A 23,464-nucleotide genomic window follows, 5' to 3' on the forward strand; every position below is an offset into this window, starting at 1 on the left:
TGTAGAAAACAGTGTCGAAAAACATCACATGATGTGATGATTGTGAGTCAAATTACGGCAGCTCGAGATTCAGATTTGACAATAAAACAATCGAAAGACAAAGAAAACATGACTGTCTGTCTTTATCCCTCCTCCACTCCACTCCACTCCACTGCCACTTCTTTTCCTACCTTTCCCATTTCTCTCCATCTTTCCTTTAAGCTTACTCCATCACTTGGCACACATATCAGTCAGAATATTTTTATTTTATGTGAAATTTCCAGGTCCTAATATAATGCATATTATGCTTTAACGTGTTAGTAAGATTTAGTAACTTTTATCATGATTTAGAGTTTTTCTGATCTGAATCTGACATATTGTCAATTGTTAAAATCCTTAAAACAAGCATGTTCCTGAAAGGCAACATCTTAAAATGTCCTCCACTATGAATTAAAATAGCTTTATTACAAGAGAAACATTAAAAATTTATGTTTTCACACAAAGCCTGGAGTGCTTCCAAACCAAGATTCATGAAGCTTTCTGATCTACTTCTGGAGAGGTCCAGAAGCTTAATTATGCGAGTAGTTCAACCCACGAGAGACCCATAACCAAGTGTCTCCGGGGACCACGGTGATGTCCTCCAGTCTTTGGTCGTGCTTCTACAGCAGATTGTTCATGTTCACGACTCAATCAAATGTGAAACAGTTTGATCTGTTCAAGTGCCTTTTGGGAATTGATCTCTCTTTCCTGGCACTGTGGAACCAATCACATTTACCCACAGCCATCTGGCAGTGTGTGCAGGCAGCCAGATCAATGTCACTGACCCAGTAAGGCATGCACATGCACCGCTTGCAAACACACGTCCGCGTCCACCTTCCTACCTGTCGTTCCAGGATGTGCAGCCGCGCCACCGTGGTATCCATTCTCCCTGTAGCCAGAGCTGTAGGCGGAGTAGCCATTCTCGCCGTTCTCTTGGCCGTTGGAGGCCCAGTGCTCGTCTGGCTGCCGACCGTCTGCCATGCCTGCCTGCTGGGACGCCGGGGAGGGGATGGGTCACCTGTTGGGAGGAGGTGAAGAGAAGGGGAAGATGAGTATCGGGCATCCGAAAGCAGAGGATCGGGGAAAGTGAGTAGAAATGAGCCAAAAATACAAAACAAAAAGATGGACTCCTCAAAGCATTTAAGCTGACTCTGATACATGGTGCATCCTGTAGGGGGGAAGTTCACAAATCAGCCACCAGAGGGGTTTGGGAGCCACACTGCTTCTCTAACCGGTCTTTGTCTCAGCATCCACGTGCTGAGACAGGAGGGAGAGGCCGATAACATATCTGCATGACTGTTTTTCCCCTTTTACAGTGCATGTTGAGTTCCCACAGACAGCCAGTGCTTTTGGTTTTATATCAGCAGCTGACAAGGTTTGAGATTTGCTACAAACCCATGCTAAACACACACACACACACACACACACACACACATATACACACACACACACACACACTGTGAGCTTCTCTGAATTAAAATATGAACTGAACGGCAAAACACATCAACCCCCGCCAAAACAAAAAAGATGACATGCACGACCGCAGGCAGCTCCCGAAATTGTAACGTGTAAAGAAAACATGTGAAACACACCCTTAATAACCATTCACCAGTGACAAGGAGGTTGCTACCATGGCAACCAGAACAGGTCTTGAGGGGGTCCAGCAGATGGGTTTGACAGGCTCGCCCCATTCAGGCCAAAAAAAAAAAAAAAAAAGAGTCCTCCATACGCACACACATACACACACACACACGACAAACAGCAGCACCTATTAGCACCACAGTGCAGCGCAACAAGCTCTCTCCCATTAATTTCAATAACAAAAAGGTTTGTCCCAATCAAGTGTGAACTACTAAACCATCTCCATTCTAATCGAGCATGTAGCCTCATAAAAGCGGCCCTATTTCCCCCTCAGACGGGACACATAATGTTGCTTTTTAAACACAATTAGCAGGGGGGCCCTCCCTCCCCTTGCCTTGCAGCTTAGCTAAACAGCATCATTATCATCAAGCAGCTGCGGTTAATTTCATCATAACAAATTGTCGGCGAGGCTCTTTCTTCTTCCTCCCTCTGTCGGGTTTCTGATCCTTCCTTTCCTCAAAAAACCATGCAACTTTTCTATCACCACCAACTCTGACCCTGTCCTTTAGCTGCTAGCTCTTTGTCTTGCTTTTTTATTCTCTTCTCTCCCTTTTAAACTCAAATTTAAACTCAATATGATATTATTATGTGAAATGTATTGGTGGTAGCCAACGTGAAATAGTAGCCGATTACCCCTCCTTATTTGTCTCTTACTTTTTGTCCTCTTTCTTTCAGCCTATTCCTCTCCCGTCCTCATTCCTCTCTAAGTCTCTCTCCTTCCCTGCAGCGCTGCATGACGACAGGCTCTTAGTGATCGGGGCTAATGTCTGCTGCAGTGGGAAGATGTGAGGATCAGAGAGGAGAGGAAAAAAAAAAGAAGAAAAAAAGACGATGGAAGAGAAGAGGGAGGAGGAGGAGGAGGACCTACTGACACTCAAAAGATACTGGGCCAAACTGTCTGAGAGTAAAAATCTCAGCCCAGGGCTCAGTCATAGGCGAGTCTGGTCCCAGCTGTTGCTAAGGAAGAAAACTGGTGCGCTGACAGCCCGATTGTGCTGATGGTGGTTTAGAATTGCATTGACCTGCTTTCAGCTGCTGTTTTGGCAATATTATGCCGCCCGCACTTGGCTTTCACACAGTGTCCCCTACAAAGGATGTCATAAACCTGGGCTGCTTACATAAATCCTCCGTGTTCTCATTTGATAGAAAGGCACTTTAACTGCAGAGAAAGAAAAAAAAAAAACATCTTTTCCCTCACAAATTCAGATGCATTACACCACAGGGGTTCAGACATACTGCAAATAAATCATTTACTATTTGACTTGTTTTCATATTTGTCTGCCTCCCCTACCAGCAGACTGTAAAATCCTAAGAATTGGTGGCACGTCACAGTGGCTGTATAAGAAACCTTGAGAATCAATGCTGTCAGATGCCAAAGAAATGAAAAGTTTAGATGAAGAATTGTAATGCTAAAACTGCCTTCACAATCTTCTATGTTCTCTGGTTCTCTGTGTAAACCCGGTGGTGGTGTGCAAGAGTTTAAGGCCTTGTGCATGACATCACAGGTGTGTATTAGACCAGTAGTTTCCGGCCTTTTTTTTATCGGATGTAAACCAACAGCCCTGCAAGGTGAACTTCAACAACATCAGCTGTTATTAACCGAATGTTTTCGTTTGACTTGATGCGATTTAACATATTAATTTTTATCCATTTTGCTGGCAATTTCAACTGTTTATCTATAACTTTGAGCTTATTTCTAGTTTGTCCTTATTTGTCCATTAGGCTAACTATTCTAACCATTTAGGTTAAACCGTGACTTTTATCTAACTATTTCAGCAGTTTGTTTGTACTCCTGACATCTGGGTGTGTTCACCCTCCAGACCTTGCTCTCCAGGCGCACCCCGTCACCCTGGTGTGGTTAACGTGATCCGACATCGCCCTCTCTCATCACTTCCTTGTAGCTGTTTACCAGTCTTGCTGTGTTAGAGAGAAGAGGATAAACGGCGCAGCGAACACGTTCTAGACATAACAACACCCAAATAAAGCAGCAGGACTTAATACGACATTCTGCACTGATGGAAAACATTCTGTTTGTTTTTCCTGCTTTTTCCCACAGCAGTTATTCTCTCATCTGAAGATCTAATCTAATAATTTACTGATACTCTCTGTAGGGTCTGTCTGCAATTTACCTTGTGGCTATTTGACAAAGTACAGCGAAATATTGCTTTTATGAGCAGGAAAACCTAGTTATAGACTCATGTGGCATTTACTTTCACACAGGAACAGATCTCTGGTGCCATTTAGAAGTGAAACAGATAAAAGCTACCTCCTATTCAGCTCTATAATAAACCTTAACAACCCAAACCACCGACACTAATGCTGGATTTAACCAGTGACACCTGTGATATTTTCCACATGGTGGAAAAGGTATTCAGGTCAACAGGAAAGAATAAAGCAGGTTGCTAAACAAGATTTATGAATAACCAAATTAAAAAAATACTTGAAAAAAGTTTACCTTAAGACTGCAATATAATCAATATGTAAAACCATGAGGGAAAAGGTTTATATACAGTATACTGTATGTGCCCATTACATGTCATTGAACGCCCCTTTTTCCCCTTGTTACCCATGTCAACCGCTTCTTTTTGCCACAAAATGAAAAAATAAGAAACTATTTTATTTGCATTAATAACTGGAATATTCTTACAGCACTGGCAGATTTAGACTTTTTGGGGTTTAAGACGTAAGGGACTCAATTAAGGATTAAAATTACATGATAATGTGAGTGCTGGTTTATATTTTACGGGCAGCAAAAAGAAATACTTCATGTGCATGATTAAATTAGAAATGAGGTAATTAACCCTTCTGTAGAATCCCAAACTGTTAAACAATGATTGAGTATTACATTTTAAGAAAGGCTAGAAGCATAGCAGTTAGTCCGCAAGTGCTCAGCATGAGAACCATCATAGTGTCCTAATCCTGAAAGGGTTAAATCAACAGCACTAGGAGTCAAAAAAGGCTTGTCAAATCCCATCACGTCTTGGGACTGATGTCTTAGATTGAACCTGCCAGCATGATCTCGTCCAGAGAAGAAGAGAGGGTGTGGCAGCGGGCCTGAGGCTCGCTTGACTTTTCTCCTCTCCCTCTTTTATTTGTCTTTCAATGCCGTCATCCCCCTACCTACCAGCCCCGGCATCCCTCTTTTCCACCGACACCACCACACCCCATCCCCCCATCCCTAATCCAACTTCACTTCCCTCCCTGTCTGCACCCCCCCACCCCCACCCCTACCCCCCCTCAATCTGGGTCACTCATCACGCCTCCGTGGAGCGCCGCTCACATCGGAATGTCACCATCCATTTAGGAGGGAGGATGGAATCTCTGGCAGCCAGTCTCAGTAGGCCAACCTGGCCTTAATCCTCTGTGCGAGCGCCTGAGTGTGTTGCTGTGTTTCTATGTGTGTTTGTATCTGTTTGAAAACATTCATGCCTGCACTTAAAATCCATTTGGTCTCACTCCTAAGTTGGCTATAGTAGAATATTATCCCTACTTTTACCATCCAAGGCCATGTTGCTGTAGATATCCTAAGTTGATTTTATATCTGTTCTAATCATACATATATTCACGGTTTTCAATGACCTTCCACTGATTGAAAATAACGAGCTTTTGTCCCCTCTGCCCACGCAGTGATAGCATTTTGGCTATCCTATTGGCTATAATGAGAATATTTGGTAAACTAATTAGTTAAGGGGGGATTTCCAGGAAAATAAGCAGCTTTAGAGACAGCAAGACAATAAGAAGGTCATCGGTTTGCATTCTCCACAACTAATTAATACGTCTGCCAAATTATCTGCATGTTTACATGGACTACAGTTCCAATACCATCGCAAATAAGCCAATCATATGATAAGAAATTGACTTGTGAACATGATTTATATTAGCCTGGTGTGAAAGTGATATTTATTGTCATTCAAATATTAGTCCCTCCTTTTTAAGATTAAGTGCTTAATTGATTAGCTTAATAATCAATTCACTGTTTAAAGGACAAAAAGACCCATAATTCACCAGCTGTAACTTGTTAAGTGTGAATATTTTCTGGTTTTAGTGGTAAACTGAATATATTTGAGGGCTGCACTGTCGGTGGGACAAATCGAGGGAGATGATGACGAAGTTGGGAAATTGTGATCGGCAGCTTTCACCCATTTCTGACATTTTATAGGCGAAACTTTTTAAATGATTCATCAAGAAAATAATCTGTAGAATCATCAATAACGAAAATAATCACAGTTGCGTTTTTGTGTCAAATACTGAACTCCGACTTCTTCATGATGCATTTATAGGCTTCAAGGGAGTGACTTTGTAATACACTGGAAAGTCTGTTTAGTGGTAAATGTAAATGGGAACGTGTATAAAAAATGTTAAATAAAAATCAACATTCATCATCTACATTATTTAAGATGGGGTCAGAAACACAGTCGCTATATAGTACATTGCAGTGCATGATGGGTAAGTGTCCCACTGAACAGGAGTCCCGAGGAGGAAAGTAGGACAGTTAAGGTTGACGTGACCTGTAATCAACCTAGAATCCAGTGGCTTCCTCCTCCTCCTCCTCCTCCTCCTCCTCCTCCACAGGAGCGGATTATGTTTCGTTGACTCAGCAATACATGTGTGGGTCTGAAGCATAATGAGCGCTGCCAGTGAAGTGTGAATGAACAGTGTATATATGGTGAGCAGCAGCATGACGAGCAGGGCGCGCGCGCACACACACAAATACACTCCCCGCTCACATGAGGTGCAGGGCTGGTTCCACTCCTTACAGATTAAGTACCGTAATACAGGCGGTATAGGCGCACTGAGATAACAGTATGTGACGAGATCCCAACTGAATCCCATGTTGTGCGGATTGTACACTCCAGACTCCACACTGACACTTTCTCGCTTCTGTATTTTAAATTTAGAAGTTCAAACACGCACCGCAGCCCGCTGTTGACAGACACGTCACCTACTTGCAGGCACTGACCATAAGATGATTTCTCTCACTGCCATGACACCATGATGCTGCGTGCGCTGTGTCACATCCAATCAGCTGGCAGCAAAAAAAAAAAAAAAACCTCAGCAGTTTTTTTACTCTCAAGTGCAGATTCATTACACAAAAACATCAGTCGTGATCGATATTCATACGTATGTTGACCGGTTTCCCATCACTGGAAAAACATGAAACATGATTAGAGATAGAAATTGACAGTAGATAATATAAAATTTGGTCTTAAACTGACTGAATTAAGTGATGCTACTGCATGTTTTTTTTGTGAGTGTTCCAGAGTAAACCAATGTTCCCCCTTCCAGACAAGTTAAGGTTGAACTGAAGTCAAACTGACTGCTGTGTCTCCTCTGCATCCTCACTCAGATTTATCCCCTCCTCTCAGCGCCTTCCTCCTCTTTACTCCCAGCCTCCGATCTCATCAGACGAGTAGATGTTTCCAGGCAGGCATCGGCCCCGCCCCACGCTGATGTCATCCCATGGTTCCCATGGTGACACAATACCCTGGCAGGGGGAGGGGGGCTGGTGGCGGTCAGGAGAGGATGCTGGCAGCGAAGAGCGGGCTTTGACCATGTTATGGATCCTGAAATAGGTCACCAGATCCTGCAGGCACGGCCCCCGGGGGTCCTCCCTAACTGCACTGACACAAATGGGAGCCGAGCCATTTAAATTCATCAATACACTGATAGCTGGTTGTCGGTTGGGCTGATGATGACATTTTAGGGCCTTTATGCTGCTGGTGCTGATGATGGTGGAAATCTAATGTATCACTGACTTATTATTATTATCACTGGAAGTTATGACCAACATTACTGCATGTATGTTGCTTTCATCACAAAATAAGATGAAAATAGCTGAGTCAACCATTGAACCTCCTTATTCCAAGGCAATAAGACAATAGTTCCCAACTTCTTTTTAATTATGACAACTAAACTTGTGACCCGTCACCATGTCAGAGGTTACTCCAAAGATTGATTTTGTTTTCTTCAGACAATTTCTATTTTTATAAAATGTATTTTATTGTATTGACGGCACTGATTATTAAATATAGACATTTTAAAGATTGATTAATTTGGCAATTGACGGAATGTAATTAAGCAACAGTTTATATAATCAATAACTGTTTGAGTCATATTTCAAGCAAGAATACCAACATTTGATGGTTCCAGCTTCTCAAATATGAACATTTTCTCCTTTTTCTTTTTGCACATTAATGTAAATTGAATATCTATGACTATTCAGACAAAAAAAAAGTTATTGGAAGAATATAAATGAAGTAATTAAGTGTCACTGTAAATAATTGCAGCCCTAAAACACTCGGTGCCTTTTGGAGCACTTGAAATGATGTTTCATGTCTGAGGGAGCAGCAGCAGCCATTAGTTGGGAGGAAATGTGTAGTTACCATGAGTAGTGAATGTCGAGAGCAGCCACTGTGACATTTTCACACAGCTTCCAGCTCGCCACTGCGTTCCTCCACAAAAATCTCCCCTCAGTCTGTCTCTTTAGCGGTCCCTCCCTCCCCTGCCATCTTGCATTTTTACGCATCCTTCATGGGCTGAGGAGATTATGATGACTGACGACAGCTCCCAGCCCGCGCCTATATACACACCTACACACACACGCCCTGCTCAAAATCAACCCACACGTGCATGAGGACCCACAAATTCAACTGCACGAACGCACGCACGCACGCACACAAACAAACACACCCACTCTTGTCGACCCCAAGTGCATCCACAAACCAAAAATTCTCCGGCTGAGAGCAAACACATTGTTAACATGAGCTAAGTATAGACACGCACACGCGCACACACACACACACACACACAAACAGAGGACTTCTCTAAAACAACATTTACCACCAAATCTACTTTTAGCCTCTCGCTCTGTCATTTCACTTCCTGCCATGTAACTCAAACACATTTGAGCAGCGAGAGCTCAAAACATGAGACTGGAGTTTCAACTTAATGACTGGCCTTTTTTTGGCGGGCAAAAATATCTCACATGACATCAACCCAAACAATCGCCCTCTTACCCCTTCCCACATGTTGGTGAGCATAATTCCCCTTCTATTATACATTCACAAACAGCCAAGCTAATCATCTGGCTGAGTGCAGCCACTTAGATCTGACTCCCGGGCCCTATGAGTCATGGGAAAAGTGAGTGTGAAATGTCATGGGGGGTGGGGGGGGGTAGAATGGTGTGTAGGATACCATCTGGCAGCAGGCCAGACTTTTATGTTTTTCTTTAAGATATTTAGGTGCGAGAGGAAGCATTGCACTTGAAAAGCAAAGTATTCAAGCAAAAGAGACGAAAAAATGTTTGAGTCAATACAGAGTTTTTAGCTGAGAGAGAGTGGCGCTGTGGATGGTAATATTGGTCGGAGGATGAAGAAAGTATGGAGTCTATAATATCAGTCCTTTAATTATTAGGAATTAGTGGACTCTAATGGGTTTTAAATAGTCTTTGTAATTAAATTTACAACATTAAAACCCTGTGTCTATTCTAAATGAACCTTAATCACAACTATATAAACCTAAAATCTTACCAACTGGCTTATTTAGTAGTAACAATAGGTGCTAACTCGGTTTATGTAATTTTGTGCATAAGAAATGTTGTGCACACACGTCTGCGTTGGTGTAATTCTGTGTGTGTCTCGAGCTGTGATGTCACTTTCTATTTAGTGCTAACTACCACAGTTTGCATTGTCATTGTGAGCATCCTGACGCATAGCAAGTGCACAGCTGTCGACTCTTCACATGCATGTTTTTTTTTTTCTTCCCCCCATTAGCTTACCGGACTTGAAGAGCTGCTTTCACTGATGGGTGAAACGGAGGAGGGCCGAGAGTCTGCTCAGACCTGCGTGAAGGATGCAAGAAAAAGAGAGAGGGAAACCATGTTAGGAAACCACTGAAGTAAAAGTTATATGAATGAGACAAGCCTGAGCCCATTTAACTCACCGACATCTCTACACCTGAACCTCTCAATCCTGCCTACCTAGTCCAGAATCAAATAAGGGGCTTTTTTCTTTTTTTTTTTGTCATCTCGGCTTCATGTTCAGCACAGCCATGCATACGCACAGCGGCTTATCTCTGTAACCTGGAGTCTGCCAGCAGCGTGAATCCAAACCTCAGTGAAGGCCTTGTAGCTCTTTTAAGCTGCTGCTGATGTTCTGTACATAACAGCACAGCCGAAAACAACAGCAGTGTGTGTGTGTGTGTGTGTGCATGTGCATTAAGTCCACATCTTTTTCTCTTTCATATTGCTGCATTTTCATTGAGCTGTGTCATGCATTTTATGTCGAGTAATTTTTAGAAATGCTGTTTTATATTAAAATGACTTGTATTATTCTCTAGCATTGTTCACATTATCGTATATCCCTCAAATGTATGATTTTTTTTGTTATTTTCTTTTAATCTTTCAATTAATAAAATGCAAGTGCTGGGAATTTAATTTAATTTAAAAAGCAAAAGTATCATGTTGTTCCAGGAGGGAAACTGCACGTGAAACATGTTCAGACGCTTCTACTGAACTAAAACTGCAAACTTAAGAGAAAATGAAAAGCTGAGAAACTTTAAAGTAAGAGTTCCCAAGGCAACTGGAGAGATGATAATAATCTAAAAAAGTGATCACAGTGGTTATTTCTCACAAACAAGTGATTACAAGTGAACGTGTCCTCTGTGTGCCAACTAGACAGACTCCACTAGTGAGCTGTTTTTTAAGATTTGTCAAATTCCTGGATTGGTCCACTGGGACTGAGCCAGGGGATGAGTTAAGGCTTAAGCCGGCCATGAAGAAAGACAGATTTGCACGTTTGTTCTGCTATGGGACTGTAAAGAGGGAGAACACAGAGCATCCTGTTAACATTAAAACAGTGTGAAAGCACCATCGGGGGGTTCTGGCGCCAAAACTGGCGGTTGGACGGAGAGACAAAGAGATAGAGGGTGAAGTAGAGGGACGCAAAGAGCACAGAACAGGGATTCTCCAAACAGGAAGGAGGTTGATTTATTAGAGAAGAGAAGCTTGGAGTGAAAAAGAGAGGGAAAAGGAATTCACAGAGGAGGAAAGACAAGTATTTTTAGTCTTCCATTAAAGGATCGTCACAGTTTACTACAACCTAGGTCTTATTTTTGTAGCTTTGGTCATCATGCCTCAGGGTTATGATAACATAAAAATATATGGATTTATAAGGGAGGAGAGAAAATATGAAAAAATAAAATAAAATAAAATAATAATATTAATAATTTGCCTTTTGCACTTCAAGGACTCCATATTTCTTTGTAAAAAGGCTGGCAATAACTAAACACATGCCGTTTGCCTTAAGTGGACTACACTGTGCAAAACCACTGTTGGGATGAGCTTTTAATTTGAAGGACTGATGAATTACATTCATAGAAAAGGTGACAAATTAAAGCAAAAGCCCCCAAAACAGCTTCAAAGGAAGGATGAGCATTTGTTATGTTCCTCCACTCATTTATGAAGGTTTTTTTTTTTCTCTCTCTAATTTGTTAAACAACTGCATATCAAGAAGAGACAAAAAGGCATAAATTACTCTCTGAGGGAAGCAAGGAGTGCGGAGAGGGAAGAAAATAGTAAGACACGCGCAGAAAGAAAAAAAAAATAAGGAAACTACAGTCACACAGGAAGTAATGTCTCTTCTGGGGGAAGGCTGCACGGCCAGCCAGAGAAGCTAAAGCCAGGAAAAGCAAAGGACGATGAGAGAGAGAGAGAGAGAGAAGTGTAGTTACTGCTCAGCCCAAAAATATCAAGAGCATGACAGGAATAGAAAGCCACATGTTTTCAACAGTCACAGTAATGATCCCTTCTCTCTTACACAAATTCTTCCTCAACAAAGTTCTTTAAATCTTTTAAATCTGACTGATAGAAACTCATAATAAATATACATATATATATATATAACAGGAACTTGTGATCTCTGCAATTGATGCAACTCTAATTGGGAGAATAGTGGATTAATGAGTGAAAACATGTCTGGTCTTTTTGATCTCTGTTTTTATATTTTCATCTCTGCGAAGCTGTAGAAAATGCAACCAGCCTCTGTTTCTTCCAAAGCCTGTCTCAACAGAAGGTATCTGCCGTTATCTTATCTCCGAAGTCATTCATTACAGCTTTTACAGGACCCAACGCTGATAATATGACATCTCCACAATCTTATCAGTGACCCAAGGCAGCCACCAACCCACCAGCGCATCTTGGTTGGTGGATTTAATGGAAAGCACAAACAGGGTTGAACAAACAAGCAATTTGTCTCGAGTCCCTGGAAAAGGTGGAACACGGCAGACGTACGGGTTTCATCGGGACCTGCACGTTCCTCCCAGGAGGACGAAGTCCAAATGGGTCAAATAGAAATGGAGGAAGGGAAGAGTCAACGATAGAGGAAGGAGGGGAAGGAGGTCAGAAGCTGACCTAATCCACAGATTTGACTTCATCATCAGAGACGAGGCAAACAGGAAATGAATCCTAATCTCGGCCCCGTGCTAAAAGGCCTGATAAACCTCGTCGCTGGAATGAGCCAACACAGGAGATAAAGGGGAAATGACAGAAAGACATTTTCGGAATTATCTGGTTCGGTTTTATTGACGCGCCGCTTCCTGCATTACTGCCAATCTCTTCATTCTGCCTCATCAACTGAAGGAGTTTAATTATCCCAAATCTTAATCATCACTCAACCATGCACAGCATTTAAGATGCAGAGTTGCAACAGTCAGCCCATTATGAAAGAGTAGGTACATTTATTTAATTCTTCATAAGCTCTGAATTGATTTTGGCACTTTAAAACTCTTCTGGCACCATAACTGAGGGCCAAAGGGAGAGCTGGAAGTAAGCTCAGAAAAGGAAGCAGTAATGTACAGCGAGCCATAAACAAATGACAATCCAATAAGCCGGGAAACCGGATCAAACTCTGGTTATATTTCAAAGCGTCTGATTGGTTGATTGTGCAAGGGAAAAAGTCCTTTTGGGCCAGTGCGTGTCACGTGACCTGCAACGCCTGCAATCACCACACGGCAGAGCATTATTAGACATAATCCAGCGTTCGTCTTTAGAATCATGATTCTATAGATTTTTGATCATTTGATTTCGGACACAGTCTTGTCTTTGCTACAGTCTTTTTTGGCCTTAGCTAACTAAAAGTTATGCAAAGCACCCAATACTGACACGAACAGGAATTTCCAGCACTACACAAGGACTAAAACAGGCTTTATGTAGTTACATAGTCCTAGTTTCCTGAGGACATTGAGCATGGCTGCCAGAAGTTGTATTATGTCACCTGAAGGCTTAGTTGCTACTGCTAAAACTGCTGCTACCTCCTCTAGCAGGTGCCAAATGCTAGAAAAAAAAGGAAGTATGATTGTGTTACTTAAAAATCCCACTGCACTTTAAATCACTCTAGTGTCACTTGGGTTCTTAAGGGGACACTGAAGTGAAATAAAGCCCCATTTTTTTAAAGACCCACACTGATTTCACTGAAATAAAAATGACAGATGTGTATAAAAAGGAAACTAACGACGGGGAATGGGATGATTTAAGGTCATGACATGGCTGCTGAAGCTGCAGTGGTTTGCTCAGACTGCGTTCGTGGTGTGTTTTGGTCCGACCTGGGGGTTCGGGCCAGTAAATCTGGCAGAGCCTCTCCTCTGAGGTCTCTGCTTCCTCCCTTTTAACTTGGCCATCGCCCCCATGTCCTCATCTATAATTCACACAGACAGCCCCCTTCTCCCCACAGACGAACACACACACACACACACACACACACACACACACACACATATACACACGTGCACCCCTCAGGTCAGCACACACACAAACACATGCATGTTTAACACATCAAAGACGAGGAGCTGTGGTGAAGGTGAAGGGTATTCTGGGGTGACGCAGCCAAAAAGCTCTGATAGATGATGCACAAGGGAAGATTTCACAATAAAACTAAAAGAAAACAGCATCTAGAAACACACTTTAAATTTTTTTAATAACAGCTGCAGTTACTAAACTGATCTTCTGCCTCAGCGGCAACTGAGATTTATATTGCACACTCCTTAACTATTCTTCCACATCATCCGTGTGTTGATAACCACTTCGGATTCGGCGTTAAGCGTTCGTGGCTTCTCGTTATCTTTTCACCACTGACTTCACTTGATGTGAGCCAGTGAGTAATTGCATCTGTGATTCACTTCGTCTTTTTCTAATCACGACTCTACATGTAGTCCTGAACTCTTTTATACAGCGAGGAGAGGGGGGGGGGTTATTCAGTGCAACCTTACAGATGTAAATAGAAACCGAAAGGAGGCCGTTTTCTTCACCTCCACACTTTGCACAGAGTACAGAGAGGGTCTGTGTGGCTAATGAGCCAAACTCTGCCAAGGGAAGAGGCTCTTTAATTAATCTGAAGAAGAAGAGAGACGAGATGAGCTTGAGAAGGCATAGATGAGCAGACAAACCGGTGATATGACTGTAGCACCGGTTTGAAGAAGGTCGAGAGCAGTCCAATGAACTGCATTCCCAAAACCGGCAGGGACGAGACAGAGACACTCAAAAAGAAGGTCTTATTTTCACAATTCTGCACATTTGTTCAAGGGAAACGTAAAATATATCATTGCAAAGTCTGTTTGGAACATATTTTTGTCTGTTGTCAGGCAGAAAACACAAATAAGACTAAAAACTAAAGAGATAAAGTTCTTAGAGTTTGTTGTGCTGCTTTTTGTTTTTAAACCATTCAGCCTTTACTAATAGTAGAGATAGTAAGAAAACATGGTGGAAGAGGGGGATAACATGCAACACATCCCTGGCTAGAAATTAACCAGGGATGTTGGGATATGTGTCCTCACCACTTGGCAATCCGCCCTGTCTACCGACAGAGGGCAGATAATGTCTGGAAAGAAAACAATATTGTGAAAGGAGGGGAGGGTCTGATCAAGCCTCTAGAACTGCACTGGCTTGGCGGCAATGTCAGTGGTGAAACTGGGGTTGGGTGGGGTTGGAGGGGGGTGGGGGGGGTCACATGCTGTGCTTGAAGCCAAAAAGACTTTTTTTCTAGCACACAAAAAGAGACGGGATCTGACAGCAGCTCACTGAGCAGAGGACAACAGTGGAGAAGACCTTGGACCCACACATAAACACACACACGCACGCCTCATACTTTAGATGCAAAAGTCAAACACACTCTCTGCCCTTGACTAGTTCTACAAGCTTAAACACATGCGAGCAGCACTTTGTCTCGCCACGTTACGACAACCAGGCAGGACCAGGTGGAGGCCTTTGTGCCTCCAAGGCAGCAGCTGCACTTGAGAGTGGAGACAGGTGGTCAGAACTGGTCTATGTACATATATACATACAGTATATAGGTTAACACACGTTCTTCAATCAACATGTTAGGGCAGGGCCGTCCAAATGACGCCTGGAGGCCATGGTTTTACTGCTCTGAGGAACTTTCTCAAGAATGCAAGTGATGCTGGAACTGTCTAATTTAACAGGCTTTTAGGTAGACTGGCTTTGGTAAATCTACTCAGGTTTCTGCAAAAGATATATAGATATTTAGTTCTGAAATGACGTCTTAATGTATGGCCAGCTTGGGATGTCAATAGTCATAATATCTCATCATTTTTCATGTTTGTGTTTAGCCACCAAATCCGAGATCACAGATGATAAATCACATATTCTCCTTTCATGCAAAATCTTTCATTGTATATTCACAATTAGTTCACCTTAAATCAGCTATTTAAGGCCCAAAGCAGTTAGCACACAATATAGGTGCAGTTTGTATAAACTGTTCATTTTTTCTTTGCAACAAAATCTCATACATTTTCCCTTCTGATTTTGCATACCAAAAGCGGTTCAAGTGCTTTGCGGATGAGATGAAAGGATGCTCGCCTCTTTAGTAATCTGTGCCTCTCACTCTGTTATGCAGCATAATGACGAGCTCCTTAAAAACACAGCACACACCGGCGTGTGCAACAGCTTCCCCAACTTTGCTGCAGTCCAGCCCCAAAAACACCCCAGCCGCTGTCTGTTTTACTCAGCACTGCGTCCGTCTCCGCGGCTCACCTCAACTCTGTCAGTTGCTCTGACGTCAGACTTCATCCTCATCAAGTGTCACTCGTCAACGGACACTTGAGGGCGTTCAGTCAAAGTCGAGGCCAGCGTTGACTCAATGCAACAGCCCTCTCTCCTACAGTTTGCCTCTGAATAGCGCCTACATTGCACTGCAGCGCGAGAGGTTGAAGTTGACAGATAGTGTCGCAGCTACTGGATGAGGGAATTTTCTCATATGGCAGTTGGAAACTTAACAAGCCACCAATAAATAGCATGATTATTCCCAAAATATGTGATGATGCGTTTCCGAACTGACAGTTGGAGAAGTGAAGGGGCGCAAAGCCGCTGAAACAATGGCCTCCTCTTTTGCACTTTGCATTTTTGCAACACCTACATTTATCTCCATTACATTTCAAATGCCTTGCTGACAAACAGCAGTTGGAACCAGGGGCAATGTTGACTCCAAAACAATGTCCCTCTCTCCCACTCGCTTTTCCCCCTGCAAGCGCCGCAACAGTTGGTTAACCGAGCGACTCGGTGGCCTCCGTGCCAAACAACGACCTCGCTCCGAGGGCACGGGCTCGGCAGAACCGGGAGAGCGATGCAGGAAAAAACGGCAAGAGGAGGAGGAGGTGGAGGATGATTGGGGAGGGGGCTGGACAACATTTTTTGTGACCCCCAAAAAAGCAGGACAGGGAGAGGGCGCGTTTGCCCCCTCGTCGTCCCCTCCTGTGCCATGGCGTGTCATCCCAAGTTGGTTCCCAGGAAAAGACAGCTCGCCTCAGAGCTGCCCAGCAACCGTGCAGGCAGACGGAGACAGAGGGAGATGGAGAGAGTGGAGAGGAGGGGTAGTGTGTGTGTGTGTGTGTGTGTGTATGTGTGTGCATGTGTCACTGTGGATGTGGCAGATACTCTGGTTGACTTCTAACACACAGTCAAAGACACAAACACATGCAAGCTACTGTTTAAATTTTTGTCAGTAGCTCAGTTAAAGTCAGATTTACTTTCTTTATCAGCCTATTTAGTATTGTTTATTGCCCGCTTGCATGGAGCTAGAAAAGCACCACTGAGTCCATTTAACCCCCCCTTGGCTCAAACACTGGGTAAGACAGAAACAGGAAGAGGGAAAAAGGAGGGGGGTGGGCATGGGGAGTGGGAGAGCCATGAGACATCAAAACAGATACATGCATAAACATGCAAAGGGAAAGGTAAAGACAGGGAGTCAGATTCTGCGTCTCATCCCTCCATCACCACCTGCTCAAATCAAAACCACCCATCAGCCGCAAACCCCCCCCCCCTTCCCCGACAGCAAACTTGTGACAGCCAGCTCTGCCGACGCTGACAGGCGGAGTAATGTGTTCTGCGGTCTCACTCAGGCTTGATGTCACTCCCACGGAGAAACCACCAACAATCTGTTGGCAATGAGTCGCTAACCGCCAACGGCCACATGCCATCACAGCCCTCAGCCTCTAAATATATCACAATGGCCATTATTTCCAATGGATGTCGTGTGTTCGTTCCACGGAGCGAAAATCACTTGAGATTAGGGTTTTTATGCACGTGCACACACACACACACACACAAATACACACACACACACACACACACACAGCAAACTCAGGGTGAATAATCAGCCATGTCTAGACGAGGTACGTCACAAAGACTAAAGGTCACCAAAACACACACACACACAAAAAAAAGAAAACAGCCCCTGGTTTATTACATCATCTCTTAGAATATGTCAGCAGCAAATATCCTAAATCCTAAGACTCTGTGCAAACAAAGGAAAGATAATGAACATGGAGACACATATGTTTGCATCTCTAAGGAAAAATATAACATCTTACCTGGTGGGGTGGGGCAGTTATTCCAGCTTTTTGTCTGCGGAGAGGGTACAAGGGGGGGGACACGGCAGCGGCTTCTGCAGAGAGAGAAAGAGAGAGAGAGAGAGAGAGAGAGAGTAGAAGAAAGACAGGAGAAGAAAAAAATGAGAGACAGAAAAAGGAGCGAACAGGAGTCATAGGGGCAGCGCCACACTGAGAGAGATGGCTGATGCTTTCTTTTTTTTTCTTTTTTTTGTGCCGGCGAGCACACCGCTGCAGCTTACACGCTCCCTCAGAAACACATGCACACACACACACACACACGCACACACACACACACACACACACACACGCACACACCAAGCCAACCGGGGATGCTGTCTCACGTCGGTCTACTACCCTCCACCCCTCACTGTGTCTCCTTAACCAGCACACACACACACACACACACACACACACACACACACACACACACACTGCAACCAAGCCAGTGTCTGCATTGCACTGGGGGCGGGGTGTGAGGTTTTTTTTTTTGCCATGTCTGAGCACAAGAAATTCAAGTGTATGTTTTTGTGTGTGTGTGTGTGTGTGTCAGTCACATTAATTCATGTTTGAAAGGGATATGAAGCTCATCCATCCCTGAGGGAATTGAGTTCAGAGATAAAAGACTGTGTCTCCAAGAAATTTCCAGAAGCATATTTCATTCTCTTCTCTCTGTTTATCTCACCCGTACAAAACTCTGTTCTTTTCCTCACATTATCAATGCATGAAACATTTAAACATGACAGCGAGAGCAGCCTGAGTCTGTATGTATATGAAGTGAGGGGTGCGGGGCTTGCCCCATGCTGAATAATTGCTGTGTCCCAGTGCTCATTTGCAGGCATGGCCAACTGCAGCAGCAGCACTGAAACAAAGGCAGAGAGGGGGGGGGGGCGATGGGGGGGGAAAGAGGGTTTGAGAAAAGCAGAAAGAGAGACTGCAGAGTCCAGACAAGCAGAGCAAAAGCATACAGCCCGGTAGCACCAAGCGCTGACTGCTGAAAGCCTAATTCCCTGCTCATTACTCCAACCTCAAACCACATGAAATGAAATATATTTATAGTCCAGAGGCTCACGAAAGGTCCCACTCTTTAACAATCCATCACCAGCGCCTGCAGAGATGTCGTGGATAAATACAGAAATGATGAGCTGAGCTGATGAATGAAAAGAGTGAATGATTGACTGGATATGCAAACACATTAAAGGGCAGGTTCACATTTTTTCCTACCAAGTCACAGCAGAGAGAGAATCAGTCAATATCTATACATGTATCAATAGCTTTTGTAATAATGGATCACAAGACTACTTGTATGTGAAAGGTGTCGCCCATTTATTACCAAATCACTGCAGTTCCCTTCAACTCTGTGGAGCATATCAGCGTCTGTCAGCACATTTACCATGTTAGTATTACATTAACAGAGACACAGAACCTATCCTTTAAGAAGCAAATAAATTAAGCTACTAAAGCAAACCAGCGTGACCAGACTGATGTCAAGAGACACTCCCCAACACGATCGCCAAACCGCAGAGAGACCACTGAGGTTGTCGTGAGGCTGATTCATAAAGGGTACAGTCATACGGCTCCCAAACCACTTAAAAAATTAGAGGAGGAGAGGGAAATGAGCAAGCCAGCGCTGCTCCTTCCATCCCACATCACATCCTCTCTCAGTCCCATCATTAGCCCGTCGTGTTTCAGGGGCAGGGGGGTGGGGGTGGGGGGGTGGGGGGGGGGAGAAAGAGCCATCGGAGGAAGACTGTAATCAACATGTCAGCATCAGGGGGCTGGATCAGATTTAAAAAAAAGCAAATGAGACATTGAAAGTGGCAGCTGAAAAATGATTCTGTCGTCAAATTGAATTGCGAGATGATTTCCAATTTTGCACATTTGCTGAGAGGGTTCGGTGCTCGTGATGAACCTTGTTGTTGTTGGGTAGGAGGAAAGAGAGAGAGGAGATGAGAGATAAGCTTAGGAGCGGAAAGAGGGAGGGACGGTTGGGTGGCATGTTAAGGGGGAGACTTGTGCAGGGAATCGAAGCTCGGAGGCGCAGACAGTCCTGTCAACGCCAGCCGCCTTTTAAGGAGGCCTTTTGCCAGCACTGATTAGAGGCTGAGGCCTGGACCGGAGATGCAGAGCCAGCTAGCGTGGCCCGCTAACATCTAATCTCCCCCCTCAGCCTCCACTGCCAGAAAGCAGATGCTTGTCGCGCTAACGCCAATCTGCCACAACCGAACCGTCAACAGACGCAGCGGCGGGCTGAACTCGCTGCCCGCCAGATTACACATTATTTTCGTTTAACCTGCTGTTTGAGCAGCACATATGGAGAGTTAAATGACAGACACTGCTTTGCTAAACAGGTGCAAAGAGGCGGCACAAGAGTCTCTGCGTTTTAAGGATATCTAAGGCAAAGACAAAGTGTTTTTTAAATGTCAATGTATGATTGCTTTTTGTGTGGGGTTTAGTCATTTTAAAGCATTTTGTCCCTCTAGTATCAGCAAAATCACTTCTAATTCAAAAAGCATATTAAACCAAGTAAATGTATATCTCTCATGTATCAGATTAACTCTCTTTATTTTAATCAAATGGGTGCGTATGGTTATCACAGGATGGATTCTCATGGGTCACAATAAAACCTTCACGTCTAATCCCAAATTAAAAGGTAGGTCAATCTCATTGCTGTCCTGGAGGTGGGGGGTTCAGGGCGTGTAGCTGGTTGTTGCCCGCTCCCCCAGCGGTGAGATTGGGGCACGGCCAACTCGGTATGATCAGGATTAGCCGAGTGGATCATCGCAGCCTCGGTGTAATCTGCCTGGACCCCTTCATCCAGATTTGGATGGGAGATTTCACAGCTGGTCGGAGGACGTCTAAGGCTGGAGTGGCAACGTTTGGGAGAGACAACGAACGTCTCAATGATCACGACCTGCATTTATCTCTTACTCCGGTTTTAAAGACCTTAACCCATCAACCACAAGTACAACAATGAGGCCTGTGTAATAGAGTTTTAAATATCACCCTCTATTGACTTGTGTCTGACACACCTGCTGTTTCAGACACACACACATACACACAGGATTAGCCTTAGCAAGAGGCTACACTCGAAAGCAAATGACTGCAGTGTGAAGCATAACAATCTGAGCATCATGTGTTTCTGCAGCAAAACAAACAGGTGCTGACTGTTACTGGAATCCATTTAGCCTATGAATCCCAGACTTGCGGATGTATCATCATATCCAAAAAAGATGTCGACCAAGCTGTCACCCCCATCAGACCTTTTTCTTTTTTTTTTCTCCCCTTGAAAGCATGACTCAAGCCTTTTGAAAATGCGGCAGTAGCACAAGCTGGGTTTGACTGAGCGGGCAAATTTTCTTGCAGGTGCTTAAGTGCACGGTGCAGCGGTGGCTTCAGCGGTTCCACATCATCGAACACAGGGGGGGGTGTGTGTGTGTGTGTGTGTGTGTGTGTCATCATAAACTGCGATGTCCACCTCTGTTGCAGCACGCCACCGCATGATGTGAACTGATGCGCCGTACCAGAGGGCAGAGCAGAGAGAAGCCGACATGAACGCACATACTGATTAAAAGTAAGGTTCAGAGCACAGTGGCTGAGGAAAGTCGAGACAAAGGGGAATAGGGAAAGATAATCTCAACACATACACGTAAATGCATAAGCATGGCATCAGACCGAGTCTCTCTCTTGATTTTGAACTGTTCATCTCCGGGCATTGTATCGACTAAACAATCACTCTGGAGAAGAAGAAATGATGAACCGAAGCGGCACGAATGATCATAATTAAAGCAGCAGAAGCCAAGATACCATAACCTTCATTAATCTCCCATAATGCAACTCCAATTATCTTTAGTTTAACACTCCCCGTTTGGTAAACTCAATGCCCCCAGTTTATAAAATTAAATAAAAAGGTTTCCAAACAAATTTTTAAGCCCAAATTCAAGACAAACCTGATGACATCACAATGACATCATCAGAAGCAAACTGATTACATGCATAAAATTGATGCAGCGGCCCTTTAACTGATAATAAAGATAAAATTAATTTGAAAGTAAATATCTAATTACTACCCCTAATGTGGAACAATGACACGTTTGCATTTAAACTCTTCAACCCTGACTGCCGCTGCAACTGTAAGCCTTATAGTCAGCGCCGTGTTAATACTTTCACCCAGACATGGACCTCATAATCACTCCTACTGGCAGACACTCGTTAATGACTGAGGATCACCACTACAGCGTCACCGGGATCACAGGAGCAGTCCCTTTCCTGCAGCGCGAGGCCGATTTCCAACTCCAGCAACAACTGCTCCTTTTAGGCCTCGAGCGGCAAAAAAATACAGCGGCATCTGCTTGTTTTTGTTGTTTGCTTTAAACAAATCGTAAATGAGATTGATGAGCATGGAAATCTAATTACCCAAATCCGTGCTGATCTGGCTGTATGTTCAAAGGTTAGCAGTCACTCATCTGTCTCAGGCTCAGGCAGCAAGGTCAACAATATATCATCCATATAATTTCATCAGTGAAGGTTATTTATGTTTATTGCAAGAAGTCATTTCTTTTCATATGAGATCAATTAGATCCACTTGAGAAGCTTGTTTGTCCTTAAGCTCTTTTCATTTCCCAGAGCCTTGAATGTACCTGTTGCCTATCTCTGCCTCCGACTGTGTCAGGGTACTTACTCCTGTTGTTGTTTGATCAGGAGCCGCTTCAGGATGTAGATTTTAGAGGTCAAAGGTGAGTCTGCTCAGGGCTGCTAGACCAGACACAGGAGCTGATCCTCCTCCATCCCCTCAGAGCCCTCTGCATATAGACACAACAGCATGACGCACACACCTTGTCCAAGAGCCGCACAACATGCCTGTCATGTCACAGTCCCAAACGCAGGGATCAGCGTTTCTAACTGTAAATTCACTCATGTGCAACATGAATGTTTGTGTGCAGTCTGAGGTCTCTCAGTTCAGCTTAAGTAACATAATACCATGGCTAAGCGGACAATGACGTCTTCAGTCACTCAGGGAGAGAGTCTAATTTAGCTGGCATGTGGTCATTGCTTTGTTGCGTGCACTGCAGCTGTATTTATTCCAAAGAAACTGCTGCTATAAATATAAAGTGAATCACTTCCTGTGCACCATTTGCACATTTTTCTTGGGTGTTCATAAATGGCAGAGAATGTCTTTATATAAAAATGACTCTCCAGAGAGAGAGAGAGAGAGAGAGAGAGAGAGTGACAGTCACACCGCAATAACACACCTGGTGAACTCAGCTCCATTAATGTTTTGGGAGACAGAAACAGTTTATTCAGTTACCCGAGCAAGCGCGCGCCGCCGCCACCACCGCCGACCAGGCCGCTCGCCGCAGTTGCGAGTGATGAGACTGAAACGAGGCACTTCGGCGCATATATCCATAAGTGGCTTGTGAAAGTGCAGCTTTCCTTGTTTTGCAGCTGCCAGGAGCAAATAGCAGGCTGCTCGTTTTGCCAAGAGTGAGCGAGCGTCACACCGTCTCAATGAGCGGTTTGCCATTCAATAGCCAAATTGAAAACACGTCCAGTAACATGTGCATCATGGGAATGTCCAGTGTGCGTCTTGTGCAACAGCTGGACCACCACTGGATAAAGTAATGACAGTGATGGATGGAATGTAATCCGCCCAGGAAGATGGCCTCCCGGAGGGGGGGGGGCATATTGTCTCATCACTCACAAACATATGCATGTATACAGTGTGCAGGCATACACACACAAACACACACATTCTCCCATACTCACTGGCTAAAGATGGCCTCTGTGTGTGTGTGTGTGTGTGTGTGTGTGTGCTACTCTTGGGCTGATATTCCTCTCTGATATAAGCAGAACACAGGAAATTCCTCAAATGTGAAATATGCCTCCAAGAGGCCCGTTTAAAACAGAGACG

General features: G+C 44.0%; 1 protein-coding gene across 4 annotated transcripts in view; it reads right to left on the minus strand.

Annotated features, from left to right (window-relative positions):
• Window positions 1–23,464, minus strand: part of map2 (microtubule associated protein 2) — a 54,875-nt gene that overhangs the window by 17,123 nt on the left and 14,288 nt on the right. For all 4 annotated transcript variants that reach the window (XM_022761702.1, XM_022761695.1, XM_022761711.1 and 1 more), the window contains exons 2-4: window positions 17,536–17,609; window positions 9,437–9,499; window positions 861–1,036 (exon numbers count right to left, since the gene is read on the minus strand). In XM_022761702.1, the coding sequence (XP_022617423.1) occupies window positions 861–999 (139 nt within the window). In that variant the 5' untranslated portion in view covers window positions 1,000–1,036; window positions 9,437–9,499; window positions 17,536–17,609. The remainder of the gene's footprint in view (window positions 1–860; window positions 1,037–9,436; window positions 9,500–17,535; window positions 17,610–23,464) is intronic.

The sequence above is a fragment of the Seriola dumerili genome, unplaced genomic scaffold (genome assembly GCF_002260705.1).
Source record: "Seriola dumerili isolate Sdu_G_001 unplaced genomic scaffold, Sdu_1.0 BDQW01000019.1, whole genome shotgun sequence".
Classification (NCBI taxonomy): Eukaryota; Metazoa; Chordata; class Actinopteri; order Carangiformes; family Carangidae; genus Seriola; species Seriola dumerili.